Source organism: Barbus barbus (assembly GCF_936440315.1).
Source record: "Barbus barbus genome assembly, chromosome: 17".
NCBI classification, from domain to species: domain Eukaryota; kingdom Metazoa; phylum Chordata; class Actinopteri; order Cypriniformes; family Cyprinidae; genus Barbus; species Barbus barbus.
In genome coordinates, this window is record NC_136745.1 from 28,140,329 (window position 1) to 28,157,012 (window position 16,684).

General features: G+C 39.1%; 1 protein-coding gene across 1 annotated transcript in view; it reads left to right on the top strand.

Moving 5' to 3' along the window:
• LOC306883389 (slit homolog 3 protein-like) overlaps positions 1 to 16,684 on the top strand; it is a 189,739-nt gene that overhangs the window by 4,420 nt on the left and 168,635 nt on the right. The window contains exons 2-4 of the mRNA XM_079438596.1: positions 7,108 to 7,179; positions 10,111 to 10,182; positions 12,758 to 12,829. Coding sequence (XP_079294722.1) covers positions 7,108 to 7,179; positions 10,111 to 10,182; positions 12,758 to 12,829 — 216 coding nt within the window. The remainder of the gene's footprint in view (positions 1 to 7,107; positions 7,180 to 10,110; positions 10,183 to 12,757; positions 12,830 to 16,684) is intronic.

A 16,684-nucleotide genomic window follows, 5' to 3' on the forward strand; every position in this document is an offset into this window, starting at 1 on the left:
GACTTCAAAGTAAATGCTCCCCTGCCTAACATCAGTTACGATACAAGAAATAACAATCTTTTTTGGAGAAATTTATACAGGAAACTTAGTGGAAACAGAGCGCCACAAAGCCAAATAAATAAACCCATGGTGGCCTGGTACAGAGGCTGTTGTTCGATATGGTCAGCCGGGACCGTTCTTCCCAGTAATGACGTCTGCAGAAAGTTGGTGGGAGGGTATCCTTATTTACCCCTGGAGTCCAAGATGAGACTTGTGTTATTGATGAGCCTTTTGTAGCCTGCCTGTCATATTGACTTTCACACAGACGTGTTGAAGATGCCCTTGTCACCTCTCAGCCAAGCGTTACTCTAGTAATTTAAGTCTGCACTATTAGCTGTCAGAGTTCGAAAATAAACCATCCAGGGGGTAAACGCTCAAAAAAAGAAATATGAAATAATTCATTTTTGTCTACTTTGCTTAGTGTGAAGTCCTTCGCATCCAGACATGGCCGTAATGAAAGTATTTACTAAATGAATCTCTCCCTGAGATGGAAACTACCAACATTGCTCATAAACAATGAAGAGGAACTCAAAGGAACTCATTTCCACTGCTTTCATCGTGAAACTCCAGTGATGAGTTGGCCTTTATCCTTATGCAAACTCCCATCCTATCTGTTCTAACAGTAAAACCAGATGATTTTATGTTTTTATCACAAATGACATTTACCAAAGGCAATAAGCAATCATCACCAACCATGCCAGGTAATCAAAAATAGTAGATTGCATTTTTGTGGTTTTGGCTACTAACATAGTTGTGTATGGAACCCTGTGATGATTTCAAGGAATATGGGATTGTTAAGAGCTTTTGAGGTGGTGGTAATATGTCGGGGGGTACACCTCAGGAATTCTGGGACAGGACTGCTTGCGTCTAGAGATGTGTGGTAGCCACATGGCTGCTGGCTGCATGGCTCATGGGAGATGAAAGAGCGGTAATAAACCCCCCTATTTGATCTCACACAAGTGCAAATGAACAAGCGTTCCGGCTGCGAACTTCCAGAAAACTGGGAAAAGGAAAGAGCTCTGTTATGGGAGAGTGAGGAGGACGCAATGAGGCATCTATCTGTTTGTAATGCACAAAATAATTGCACCCTGTTCGCATTACAGTTATTAAAATATCCCTATCTGTGTCTTGTGTTTAACATCTGCCTTATAATTTTCAGTGACGTATGGATGCCTCGGTGAATTACCTCAGTGAAGGAGAAATGATAATTAATGCAGTCATTTAATGAAGATGTAATAGGTGGCAGAAATTACATTGACAGTTATGACAGCGAACTTGTTCATTTAAATGCACAGGACAATCATAATCTCATGTATCTATGCTTATCTCAAAGGCGTTTAGTTGTAATTAATCAGTAGACATGAGAACAAAATTAGTTATTATTGATGTATGTTCTGATAATAACCTGTGCATCTTATAAGGAGAATATTAATGTGTTGGTATTGTTGGACACATGTAATAAAAAACAGCCTTCTAAGGCGTCCAAACCCAAGGAAGAACTCATTTAAGATTCCAAACAGAGATGAGAAGCTTTCAAGAGGAAATGGAGCATACCTATCAGCTTTTGAGGACTAGACTTGCGTGGCTTTGAGGAAAATAACAGAAGATTATGACAGGAAACGCACTGAGAGGCAGGGTATCGTATGGAAACAGAAAAAGCAGTTATTTTGCTTTCATGCACATTTTTCTCGAGGTCTTAGGGCACTTCGGTCACCTGCTGTGTTGCAATTGCGGCACAACACAGTCAAAATATCCTCCAGCCAAAATTGCAAAGATTCTTCTCTTTGTCCGGTGCCGTCCTGAGAAGCGTGTTTTACCAGAGTGTTCTGTCGGCTTATGACCTGTATGAGTCGGGCTGAGCGGTCTAACGGCGTGCATGGGTGGGGTGGACCCCAGAGGGGGCGCATTGTTAGTGTGGAACACCTGCCGTTTGAACGGGCACCTTATTCCCTCAACAAATTAAAACAAACAATAGCCAATAAGGGGCTGCCATATCTGTGAACTCCACCTTGTCAGTGTGACCGGAGATTTGATTGAGTTTCTAGAGGAAGCAGGACTTAGTTAGCTCCCTGGGCTGTTAACACATACTGTAAAAACTGACACGGTGAAGATTGAAGTGAAGGATAGTGAGAGAGGGGAGGAAATGTGCGGTGTTATTAGTGGGATTACATTGCAAGCAGGTGAGAGGATACGAGACGAGAAAACTACAGAAGAGAGAACTACTGGGAGATTAGGGCATGTGAAAACGGAAAGAGATTGACGTGGAGAGACTGGGAGAGTGAGAATTTGTGGGAACGCTGTGTAGAAGTTAAAAGATCAAGGGAACATGATGCATTAAGATTTTTGGGTTCAATGCAGAGAGACTTTCTACTGGTTATTTTTTAATGCAATTACAAGTAATGAGAACTGAAACTTTGAAGCTTCATAAAGGCGGTTAACTGCTTTAATTAAACCAGTGAGACTTCATCAGAACCAACCAGTTCTAACTCAGTACTAACTAGTTTTAAATAAAAGCTGCAGTTGTTTTATACAATAGTTGTATGCAATTAAATCTCAGCTCTTACAACACGCTGCCATAGTCTCTTATGCTCACCAAAGCTGCATTAATTTATTAAAAATACAGTAAAACTAATATTATTTATTACTGTGATGCAAAGCTGAATTTTCTCATCGTTATACTCTAGTCTTCAGTATCACATGATCCTTCAGAAATCATTCTAATATACTGATTTACTGCTTGAGAAACTTTTTTTATTGTATTTTACTGAGAACAGTTGAAAACTGTTAATATTTTTTGTGGAAACCATACATCCTTTTCAGGATTTTATACTGAACTTTGGAACAATAGTGTACCACAATAAAGATGATAATCAACAAAGCCTTTTAAGTGAAATAAGCTCTTTACATTAACACACAATCAATACGTGACAATAAAAACGATAACAAAAACAACACCTTAAATAAAGTCAGCAAAAAGTAAAGCAATAATAATAGTAATCTCTTTATTTATTCATGCTGCAGTGCATGGTGGGAGCCCTCAAACCCATAACATGCTTCATCAGCAGTTGCTCAGACATCTCTAGGCCAGTTGGAACAACATTTTTGGGAATATTTTTGTTTAACATTTTTGTCGATTCAGGTAATTCACATTTTTCTTTATCTGTATGCCAAAAGGTGGGTGTGAGTGAGACTGTCATGGTTGGGTTTCATAGCAGGTAATAGCTGCGTCTCAAAACCAAGTGTGCTACCTACATAGACATCATCATCTTTCTACATGCAAAAATGTTGCCTAGGTTTTGAAACACAGTCGATGTCTGGGAGAGGATCATGTTATGGAATCCATGGTCTGTAAATGGCCTGTCCCCTGTAATATGTTTCCTATATGGCTCATATTAGTCTTCTTGATGTGCGTTTTGTGGAAATCTTTTGAAATCCTATATGCCTTTAAATCAGATTTATAAATGTTTATGTATATTATGAGAAACACACTGAGACGGCCCAATGTTAGTGCATAAGTGTATGCGTGTGTCATTATATGTCACTGTATATTTCTCAACGCTAATCTTTTCAGTGTGGCGGAGCTCCAGTAAACAGCTCCCACAGAGGAACTCCATAGGCATGTATACTCATTTCGGTGAATGTATACAATTTGAGGCACGCATGAAACAACTGATAAAACAGTCTGGGAAAAGGAAAAAGTATTGACTAGAGTGGAAAAAATACTTAGTTTGGTAATATATAATTCATTCAGATGCAAGAGGAGACATTTTCCAAACACAAATGTTTCCATGCAGTCTGTCTCTCTCAAACAGTTTATTCCCATCTTCTCATTCGCTTTGCTTACATACAGTGCAAAATATCATTCCTCAGACATTTTTTGTGGCTTTAGCTGTCTTGTTTTTGTATGGAAAAGAAAAAATTATACCCGGACAAAGACTTTAGAAATACCAAGAATCATCGTTTTACTATGAATGGGAGAAAGTGCAACAGGCACTATGGTGGAATAGTCCCACCTTCTAAATAAAAGAGCCAATGTGTCACTTTAACTCCAGTAGCAACGTGAAAAATGTTTGCTGCAGTTAGTTATACCAACTTATAATGTGTTGAGATAACTTAAATCTTAACTAAATTAAAGTTAAATAAATTTATAATTTTAAGTTAATGGTGCTGTATGTAGGATTTTTAATCTGCTAAAGCATAAAAAGGGTGGGAAGTCGTGGCCTAATGTTTAATGAGTTGGACTCGTAATCCAAAGGTTGTGGGTTCGAGTCTTGGGCCGGCAGGGATTGTAGGTGGGGGAATGTACAGCGCTCTCTCCACCCTCAATACCACGACTGAGGTGCCCTTGAGCAAGGCACCGAACCCCAACTGCTCCCCGGGCGCCGCAGCATAAATGTTCACGGTGTGTGTGTGTGTGTGTGTTCACTGCTGTGTGTGTGCACTTTGGATGGGTTAAATGCAGAGCATGAATTCCGAGTATGGGACTATGGGCAGTATGTCACGTCACTTTCACTTTTTTACTTGTTTATCTGAAAAACAATTCTAATGTCAGTTATTCTCCTTTGAAAATGTGCATTCTGGCCCGGAATGTCTGTGTTTGTTATGGTTTGTGAAACCCGCCCACTGCCAGTTTACCCAATTGTATTTGCCAGTTGGCGGAAAACACAGCGTATTTAATTTCATTCATCGTCATGTGCACTCGTTTCTGTTGGTGTCATTAATCTGGCAATCTGCTTGTGCGTCATGTCTGAGGAGGAGTGGCCGGGTGAAAAGAAACCTGTCTCCAATATTTTGAATTTGGACTGCAATACCAAGTTCAACCGCTAGGTCAATCCTACATACAGCACCTTTAAGCATGAAACAACACATTATTACTTATTTTAATGTTGAATTAATGTACAATTAAAGTTGTTAACTAATCGCAGCAAACATTATTTTTACAGTGTAGAAACCAAGTGTGTCGTACACGTCCTGAAATGTGAAGCCAAAATATTTTGATTGCCATCTGGTGGCTGGCTGCAGTATACTGTACGTCATAAATCCCTCCCTCTTCATGTAAATGAATGGAACGTAAGCCAAACTAAAAAATCTAATTACATTTTAAAGAATTTTTTCCACTGCTGCGCAGACCAAATGAATCACTACTGCACAGATCCGGGCTCCAAATCAATCACTACTGCTCTGACTCTGGCTCTAAGTTAATCATTACTGCACCGACTCGTCCAAATGAATCACTACTGTGCCAACTCTGGCTCCAAATGAAATCACTACCGCTCAGACTCTGGCTCTAAATGAATCACTACTCTAAATGAATCACTACTGCACTGATTCGGGCTCTAAATGAATCACTACTGCACTGACTCGGGCTCTAAATGAAATCACTACTGCACTGATTCGGGCTCTAAATGAATCACTACCGCTCAGACTCTGGCTCTAAATGAATCACTACTGCACTGATTCGGGCTCTAAATGAATCACTACTGCACTGACTCTGGCTCTAAATGAATCACTACTGCACTGATTCGGGCTCTAAATGAATCACTACTGCACTGACTCTGGCTCTAAATGAATCACTACTGCACTGACTCGGGCTCTAAATGAAATCACTACCGCTCAGACTCTGGCTCTAAATGAATCACTACTGCACTGATTCGGGCTCTAAATGAATCACTACTGCACTGACTCGGGCTCTAAATGAATCACTACTGCACTGACTCTGGCTCTAAATGAATCACTACTGCACTGACTCGGGCTCTAAATGAAATCACTACCGCTCAGACTCTGGCTCTAAATGAATCACTACTGCACTGATTCGGGCTCTAAATGAATCACTACTGCACTGACTCGGGCTCTAAATGAATCACTACTGCACTGATTCGGGCTCTAAATGAATCACTACTGCACTGACTCGGGCTCTAAATGAAATCACTACCGCTCAGACTCTGGCTCTAAATGAATCACTACTGCACTGATTCGGGCTCTAAATGAATCACTACTGCACTGACTCTGGCTCTAAATGAATCACTACTGCACTGATTCGGGCTCTAAATGAATCGCTACTGCACTGATTCGGGCTCTAAATGAATCACTACCGCTCAGACTCTGGCTCTAAATGAATCACTACTGCACTGACTCGGGCTCTAAATGAATCACTACTGCACTGATTCGGGCTTGAAACGAATCACTACCGTGCAGTTTCGTGCTCCAAATGATGTAACAGATGATAGTGGCCATACTGGGATGTTTGCTTCACGTTTCTATTGTGGAGGGAAGTGGAGAGATGCATTGTAATTTTTTTTTTTTTTTTACAGTCTACAGTTGAAGCAGTAAGTAATGTGCTTTGGACTGTGCATGTGCATTGGCCAGACCAGCCTGAAATATAAGCTTTTTTAACACTATTTAAGCATAGGAAACATTTATGGCACAATTCACGTCAAATTTAGTTCCTGGTTTGAAATGTAGTATTTAAATGTGGGTACAGCCAGCAGTTTTTAAGATTTCAGGATTTCCCCATTCAAGTAGATCGTACTCAGTGTTGCATGCCCGAAATAACTGCCCGGAGGCATTGCAAATTATGGCTGTTGAGTAAACAGACTTTCCTTGAAAGGGACTTTGACCCAGTTAAACATATTAAGAAAAGAATTGCATTGTATAGAGTTATTGTACATGCAGAATAGAAAAGGGCAGGTGTACGCTGACGTGACCCCGAGCCGTGCACGAGAGCGTGTGTATGGGAACGTTTAGAGTGGAGGCAGCTCAATAGCAGCATGCTGAATGGGAGTCGCCTCCAGCACAGTGAATGCAAGGCAAGGTCGGCCTCTCAGACTCAGTATTCCACAGCATGGCACTAATGCTCCCTGGCAGACACCAGGTTTGAACAGCATTGCCCCGCGGGCATCTGGTGCGAGTTGGGGCCGTCGAGGCACTGCCAGGGAACCTCTGTATTTAAATTCTCTGTTTACTGACTCTGCTGTGAGCTGAGACTTGAAAAATCATGTTGGAAAGCATAAGTGAAATTAAAAGCTTTTAACTTTTTTCTCAATCCCTCTCCCTTTTTTTTCTTTCCAGGGATCTGGACCGGAATAACATCACCCGGATCACCAAAGTGGACTTCTCTGGCCTCAAGAACCTACGCGTGCTGTAAGATGTCACTCTGTATCTCTCGCTCTTACAGTTAATCCTTTCTTTAACTCCCAAGTTCCTCTCTTCTTCCGTGTTGTCTTTACAGTCAAAGCCATCAAAGGCTTCGAGGCTGAAAGCAGGGAGGATTACGGCACAAGTCATAATAAAAGAAACTGACATTTAAGCTGAGTAAATCCGACACATTTAACATGACCCTGTGACTGAACCTCGCATGAAGTCATTGCCTTAGATGCAGTCAATCTTCAAGCTTGTTCTTAAGTTTGAAGAATATGTAACAATATATTCCATTCTAGAAACTTGAAACTTTAGAATAAATAAATAACGGACGGTTGCTCGGAGAGGTGCAGGGCAGGGGTGATCTACTCTGGAGAAAGTGTTCTTTCAGCTTAATGACTGTAATCATGCATTTCTCCGTTCTGTTTTCTTCCTGAACGAGAGCCCATAAAGAGAGTGGAATGGAGATAAAAATAAAAAAGTGAAAAAAAGGAGTAAAATAAACGCCCAAGAGAGCAGTCGTAAGCAGAGGCAGTGGCTGGCGGGCAGCACCGAGGCAGTTTAAGGTGGTTTATGATTAACGGTCATGGCATGCACCAAAGGCAGCCTCTCCCTGGGCCTTGTGAACAGCCTCGGCACCCTCTTATCTCTCTTGAAGTCTTGCGCTGTGATCCCCTCCATCCAATCACACCTATGCACTCTCCCACACATTAACTTAACTGTGACATGATATTTCCCATGCTAAAAGAAGTGAGAAGTGTAAGCTGCACTGTGTTTTATTATTTTTTTAATAATAGCGTTAATAATTAATTATATTAATTATAATTAATAATATGAATAATTATAATTTATTATTTTTAAATGTAGGTTTTTGGGGAATCACATCATAAAACATTTTACAACCTGAACTTACCTTGCCTCGCCATAACAGACAAATAATCTTACATTTAGGAATTTTTAATCACTTTAAGATTCGGTTATCAGGTTCTGCAGGGTTTCGCTCTATGAAATCACTTCATGGTTTTTTCTTCTGCATACGTCTGCATGTTGGTTGCACCACATGACTTTGAAATGCACGACAAATGTTTTCAAACTATTATTATCATTATTATTAGTAGTAGTAGTATTAATATTATTATTAATATTATCATTATTATATTTTCTGGAGATATTTTTCCTAAGAAATATACGATAATTACTTGGGACATATCTGGAGAGTCTTGGAACAAAGATCTTTCCCACCCAAAAGTCCTCAGAGAAGTGCCAGCTGCAATGTAATCAATCAATCAATCAATCAATCAATCAATCAATCAATCAATCAATCAATTCATAAATATTAAAATGTTTTTGGAGAGTCGCACCACATGACATTTTATAACCTGAATTAACCTTGCCTTGCCATAACTTCAATTTATTTGATTTTGTAAAAAGCTTTTTAATGACTTTGACCCACAATTATGAGGATTTTCCCCCGCACCCCAGCATGTGTCTGCATTTTGGTTGCACCAAGTGACTTTTGATTGAAAAATATTTTTTACACGTTCATAGGCACTGAGCAGATTTGTTATTAATAATAATAATAATAATAATAATAATAATAAGTATATATTATTATTATTATATTTTTTGTTTCCTAATAAATAAAAACAATTAGATATTAAAAATAAAGACTGACCTTACTTTGGGACATAAAACTTTCTCATTCAAAATCCTCTGGGAAGTGTCATCTGCACTGACCTGGGACCTTCCTATAAACCAGCACTGGGTTAAAGCTTAAGGCAAGAATAACAAAGACTGTTCCAGCAATACCATGTGTGTTGCCTCACCCTTTCATCAATTGAGAGGTATTCTGCACTCCTTGTCAGCCCCTGTGAAAGCATAGGTGTTTGCCTGTGTCCCATATGTTTCCATGCAAAACTTCAAAACATTTCTATAAAGACGAGAAAGACAAAGAACAGAAAGAGGGAGAGATGCTGAAAAATGAAGAAAAATAACTGTTATTATTCTTCAGCACACACCAAAACCCATCTGGTCGGGATCGAAAGGGATTACGTTTAATGCGAATACATAAACCACGGAGGGGTTGATCCCCCATTTGTAAGAATGAGCCAGATAGTTACTCAGGCTCAGATTTATGTTAGACTCTACGATATGTTTGTTATCGGCGAAGAATGCAATTATTATGAACAAATCAATTTAGACTCGCCCTGTGGGATGGCTTGTGTTTTTGGCCTGCCATGCTGGATTGTGCCTTAAAGCTGCGGCATTCATAAAAAAGCCTTTGGCTTAGCCAAGTGTCTCATCTCTTCCTGACAGAATGATATGACAAAACATGGATTATGGCTGTAAAAACAGTTGCGTGTCTAAACATTTGCTTTAAAAACATCATTCTTTACCCCAGAAAGCGGAAGTCCACTTTACAGGCACTTTTCTTCAGAATTGTCTCTCTTTTTGGAGGATTGCTTGTATTATCCGCTGCCGAATATAATTTAATGGCTGTGTGCGTCCTATGCGTGTCACTGTGCGTTTGCCCTGATTCAAAGAGACTCAAATATAAACAAGAAATAGTCATGGAGATGTGCTGTCTTTGTAATGCATCTGGAAAATTTTAAGGGCCCTGAAATATGACAGTCTTCAGAATACAGGAGAGCTCTGAAAATACCCTCCGGTACGTCGTCACGAGCATGCTGGACACGAACGAGGGTCTGCTGAGGCAACCGCACACTTCATAAAATCAGAGAGAAATCTGCTCTGGTTTTCATGAGGAAAGCCTGCAATGCTTAACATTTGCTGTTGTGACAAAGCGAAGTCACGAGGTCCTCTAGTTCGCTTTCAACTGTCATTTCAATCATTCAATAGACCTAGTCAATGTCAGTTGAAGTTGAATCGCTGGAGTTGATTGGATAATAAAGTTCCTTTTTTTTTTATTCACAGACATCTGGAGAACAATCAAATAAGTGTGATCGAAAGAGGAGCATTTCAGGATCTCAAACAGCTTGAGAGAATGTAAGTATCAAATTGAAGGACTGATTGAACTCGCATGCTGTCCTGATACATATTGCACATGTTTCTCTATGTGTGTTTTGGACAAGAAGAATTTGTAGCTGTTTATGAGCACCACATTGACCTTGTCAGTTTTAATCTAAAACATCTTCACAAAAGCGAAAGGAACTTTGAACATTTGAAGGTGACCTCCATAACTTTCGTTTCAAGTCCAGCGGGTTTACGTGCTCGTTTGCCCCCTGACATCTGGAGCACAGCCATTTGGTCTTTTCTGGTGAGAATCTTAACACTTCCCAGTGAAATTGACCACTGGGTCAGACCAAACATGCTAGCTATTACTGCCGTTGGACAAGGTCAAAGAATGTCTGGACTGTGGTTTGCATCCTTGAGTTTGTTTATGTGTGAATGTCTCAGTGTGTTTCATTCCTTGTAAATGTTTGCATGGTTCTGTTTAACAGAGTCTGTTGGCAGTTACCGCCGCATGTTAATGACGAATGTACATCAAAATCAGCAGCCGTCATGCAGAGTACCCAAGTTTGTCAGTCTGTTTACTGCCTCTGAAGAATCTGTCTCTTTGGTGGTTTTGTGGGGCTGGTTTATCTGGGTCTTAAGATCTACATTCCTCATTGTGTCACTCGTATTTGGAATTTCACAGCGTTTAACTCAATGACCCGGTCTCTCAACGGCGAGACGGCCAGTGCGACCACTTGCATTCCCTCCATCTGACACCCGAGTGTGACTTTTTGTTGTTGTTGTAACCCAGCAGACAAATACATAGCTTGACCCCATTATGAAAGCAAGTGCTGTAATTAATGATACAGAAATAGAAAGAACAGAAATGTTTTCATGCTACACATTGTGACTAACATGGTGCTTAAAAATAGATTATAAACCATGGTTCAACAATCAAAGGGGTCAAATTTGAGGTAACCACAAACCATCTGAACTGAGGTCAATAATGATAAATAAGAATGGGTACGATAAGAAAAAAATGGTCACACTTTATTTTAAGGCCCAATTCTCGCTATTAATTAACTATTAACTACAACTTTTGCTGCAATAAACTCCTAAATACTGCTTAGTATGGTAGTAAGTTAAATTTAGGTATTGGGTAGTAGTATTAGGGATGTAGAATATGGTCATGCAGATGTGTGCTTTATAAGTACTAATAAATAGCAAATACACTAGTAATATGCATGCTAATAAGCAACTAGTTAATAGTGAGAATTGGTCCCTATACTAAAGTTTACTGAAATATCTCATCTAAAAAATGTCGAGGTTTTAGAACTATACTCTTTTTTTTATTAACACTTATTTTATTTCATATAATATTTATATCTTGATATTTTTTATGGTGTAAAAGTTTATATTTAATTACTCGAATAACACTAATATTGGGATATATTATTACCATTTAAAATAACCACTTTCTATTTTAATATATTTTAACATTTTAATAAAATATATTTTATTCCTATGCATTTTCAGCAGCAGAGTTTAGTTTCAAATTCAGAAATTTAAGACATGCTTATTATAGAACAGGTATGTTAAAGTCATTGTGTTTGTGAATAACAGTTTTAATGTATTTTTTAATAAACTGATATAATTCTAGTCATTGACACACATGTATAGCACAATAGACCTTAATCAGGTTAGATGCCATACTGAATTTAACACGAATGAAAACAAGGCTGTGAGTATTAATTAAATCATGTAATTTTCACAATTCACTACTGTTTATGGTGTTTTTCTACTACTATTTTTTTTTTTATTAGGAAGTTTCATCAGTCATCTGTATGTTGTTAAACAGCAGTACAATATATTGAATTCACAGTCCAGACATTGATTTAACTTAAATATGGGACTGCCCTGACTAAGGTCTATTACAAGATTTCTATATAGTATTTTTGATATTACAAGATGTTGTCAAGCAGGCTCAGGGATGGACCTGAGTTATAAATGCTGTAGGTCCTCAAAACATGTAGTGATGTTCCTCCTCCACATACCTTTGGTTTGCTCCGTGACCCTGCATCCTATCATCAAAACCCACACTCCCGTGATAAGGGTCATCCTACCAAAGCCCACAGTCAGTCTGGCCAGGCTCATGTGAGTGATAATAGCCTTTAAAGAGCACTGCTGGAGATAACCTAGGCCATCTTCAGAGGAAGTTCATTTATTTCCCATCAGCCCTAGCACAGCTGTGACTCCTGACCCCAGGATGTAGCTATTGGCCAGTAGTGATGCTGCTGATCCTGATAACAACGGCTTGTTTCTTTAATCAGAAAGACGGATTGGTGTGTCCGTGTGTCGTTTGTGTTTGCCTTGTTGTCTCATCCATCTAGGTATTCAGATGCCTGCGTGTCGCTGTGCAAGTCAAACAACCTTTCCATCTTTGTTTTCCTGGTTTTCACTCTCTCTTTCTGCCTCGGATAATCTAACTAGCCAAACGCATACCCACTGATTTGTGCTCTGCGTAAGGTCATTCTCACGGTGTCTTACGTTTCGTTTCTTCCCTCCTGACTCTAGATGTTTTGACCGCACTAATTCTTGCCCTTCCCCTGTCCTCTCTTCCTCACAGCCGCCTGAACCGGAACCGGCTGCAGGTCCTGCCGGAGCTGCTGTTCCAATCCACACCCAAGCTGGGCCGCCTGTAAGTCATCGCTTTCCTTTGATATTCGTGCCTGGAAAAGCTTGCGGTCAAACTTCCCACTGTTTTAATTTTGATCATTGTACTGGAAAGGATCTTGATTAAATATTTGACTTTCCCAAACGCTGTTTAAAGGACGCTGTCAGTGCAGGCATGTTCTCTGTGTTATTCCTTCAGCCCATCCAGATGTGATTCTTTTAGATGGACTGGGAATCCGGGCCAAACTTAATGTGACACGACCTCTCCCCGTGCTCTTGATGGAGAGGAGAAGGTGTGCTGGAGGGAATATTTTCCTTGGATAAACGACATTCTTATATTCTGAATATTTTCCTGCTCTGCTTTGAATCAGGGACATTTTTTGGCTTAGCAGTCGGGGGATACTTCATTTATGAATTTACAATCGCCAGTATATCTAACGTGATCAGATCTGGTCTGTGCCAGAGCAAAGGTTAAGCTTTACAAGTGTTTATTTGAAACCGACTCTAGACCACCATTAAGTTATGTGAGCAATTTGTTTTTCTGAAATGTTACCATGAAGCAACAGGGATTAGATTAACTGGGTCTGAAATTGTCATTTGAAGCTTTTTATATAATAGTTTCCTTGGTTTGAGAGATTTCTAGACGTGAGCTCGTCATTCACAAGCTGCTACTATTGCACTGCATGAATATACTGTATGACACAATGGTTGGTCACAGCAGTCAGGACTGCAAATCTTTTTTACAGCCAGAAACTCATAGAACATGCTTTTCTTGCTTGATATTAATGGTATTATATAGACTAGAATTGGAAATCTTCATTTTCAAGCCGATATGGATAACCGATAGTGATAACCGATACCGATAACCCGATAATAATTTTATGCTATAATTCCATAATGTTAATATGAAAATTAGGGGTGACCCCGAATAGTCGATGATTCAATGCTTCGATAGGAGGAGCCTGATTCGACTACCAATCTCACAGTCTAATATTCACGGGGTGTTATGTTCATGCCATTTTTGGGTGTTCAAATCTTTGATTTCACATAAAACTACCAGTTTTCTCCCAATATGTTAATATTCTGCCTATTAAAATAATGCTGTAAATAAGAATCTTAAAAGAAAGAAGCTTCAAATAAATATTTTAACAGGCGTGAATAAATCCAACCACCCTTATAGATTTCAGTTTCACTTTTCATAATCCGTGACAGACAGAGGAGCATTTTGGCGGCAGGGATTTGAGTCTTGTTAAAGATTTAAATCCCTGCCGATTTATATATTGTGTATATATTATTTATCTCGTATATGATGCATTTGGTTGAGTTGCCCTGCAGTAAAGCACTTCATTGTAGTACTACGGTGATTATCTTCAGCGAGCGCAGCGTGATAAGGACAAAAAACAATGCAGAATATGAATAACTATGACTGGGACTGTCATACACATAACATTATAATGAAAACACTATTATAATAAAACGCTGTGAAGTTTTAGAGTTTAGCTGCCTTGTTTCTGCACCTTGCTGCATGAAGAACTCGTTCACAAAAGGAGTTCATTCAGAGCCGCGCAGACACATTCATGACATGTGCATTCGGGGTATTTCATGCAGGTAGCCTATAAGTCGTAATAACGTTATGTTGTATAAATAACGAAGCGTATTCTATAGGCTATGAGATAAATTATGAGTTAAATCCCATTGATTAAAAACCTGCTATCAAATGCTTCATTCTACTGGTCATCTTCAGCGCGTGCAGCTCAAAACAGAAATGCAGAACATTAATAACTGTCATATACATAACGTTATAATTGAGCACTATTGTTAATTTTTTTTTGTGAATTCTTAGGGTTTTTCTGACGTTTAATGTTAACTATCTTTTAATCAAAACATAAAACATTATTTACCCCATTTGTATCTGTGAGTTGTCCGTTACACATTTTTCCTGTGTGTTAACATCAGTGATTATGATTGTGTCTGATTTGACTCTTGGTAATGTATTTTGCCCTGCCCCCAAACATATGACTCGACTATCAGTTGAATATTTGCAAGATTCGAAAGTTACGATTCGACTATGAAGATCCTTAGTCGGGGACACTAATATAAGTTTATGTAAGTAAATAAAAACAAATAAAATGCTAAAAGTCTCAAATTAATAAATGCTGCAAGTGAATGTAGGCATAACATTATAATGTACCACATGAAAAAATTATTTAAAAAAACTGGTCGTTATTTGGCTGTTATAATATGTATTAGAAACTAGATTGTGATTGTGAATCCCTAATTTCATGAAGGTAGAGGCAGCGATAGATGCTATATATACTAAGTGTAAATAGCAATTAGATCCTATTTACACTAAGTGCAAATAGCAATTAGATCCTATTTACACTAAGTGCAAATAGCAATTAGATCCTATTTACACTAAGTGCAAATAGCAATTAGATGCTATTTACACTATGTAAAAATAGCAGCATTTTCTTTGCAATAAGTGTAGTAGATGCTGTTTATACTTAAGTGCAAAAAATAGCAGATATTTGGCCCTCTTTATTATAGTACATTATAAAACAGCATGCAGTAATAACATATTGAGAGTAAATTATCATATTTCTTAAAATTACTAAATGGATGCCACCTTATATTGGGACAATAAAGCCCTCACTACACCTATCCCTAAACCTACCCAATAATCACTTTATTGTTAAGTACCCGTGAGGCACTTTATTTCCATTTTTTAAATATTTCCTTCATTTTTTTTTTGAAAATAAATGTCTTTCCAATCTGATACGTTATGAGAAATTATCGTCGATTATGACGAAAAATGCCGGCATGCACTTTACGCCCTATGCCACTGAGCCTTTCGTACAACATACATCTTTTGTAATGTTGTTTACGCCAACCAGACATTGGTGGCTGGAGCTAGTGTAAATAGCCTCTGCCAACAAGTTGGGCTATTTGCATTTAGTGTATTTGATATTTATATATTATACATATATATTTGATTCTTGTCTAGATTTTGATATTTGTCTATTACAGGGAGAGAATGAGCAGGCTGAGGTGGAAGCCCAAATGTTTACTATAAACATCTCTTCTTCCAACAGCAAATTTAAAGTACAGTTTATTTGTTCCATCTCGTTTTAACATTTTCTAAATGTAAACCGGAGTACGCCTAATGAAGATTGTCCAGGGTGGGAGTGGTTTATGGCAGGGTTTGTAACCTTGCCTTGTCAGGGTTCGTTACGCTGGTTGACGTTAGTGCGATATGAACTGCCTCACCCGTAACCTTCCCATTAAAAACCTCAAGCTTGGCCAGCTGGGGAAAGCAAGCCGACCGTGTCGCACACGGGAAGGGTTAGGCGGAGCGAGGCTGGGGCTGTCTGTGGCCAGCAGGACTGGAAACACTGACAGGGGTCAGGGAAAGGTAAAGAGCACGTTTTAACGCTGAGTAAGATTGAGAAAGGATTGGAATGAAATGGGAGCAGAGGGCGTTGTGGATGAAAAATGAAGGAAAGCGAGAGGATAGTAGCCTTTGGGTGACGGAGACTGAGAAAGACAGGTCTGTGGGACGTGGGGGAAAAGCCCTGCAGAGACGTGTGCGGTAATGACTACTGGAGGCCATTTGTGGTCAGCACTCTCTGCAGCCTGGAAAGACTGTGGTTACAGTTACAGATTTCAATGTGTGGGCTCAGAAATGCACCTCATACACTTACACACTTTATCCATGGGATCGGAACTTCTAGAAGTTCTTCCACCCTTGCCCTGTTCTTAGAAGGCTGGATCTTTCTGTCTAGCCGGTGAAACCGAATGATGAATTGGAAAGCAGTCTTGAACATGCCTGCTCCTATTTATTAACGGTGCAGCTAAACAAGACCTTATATTAACTTCAGTT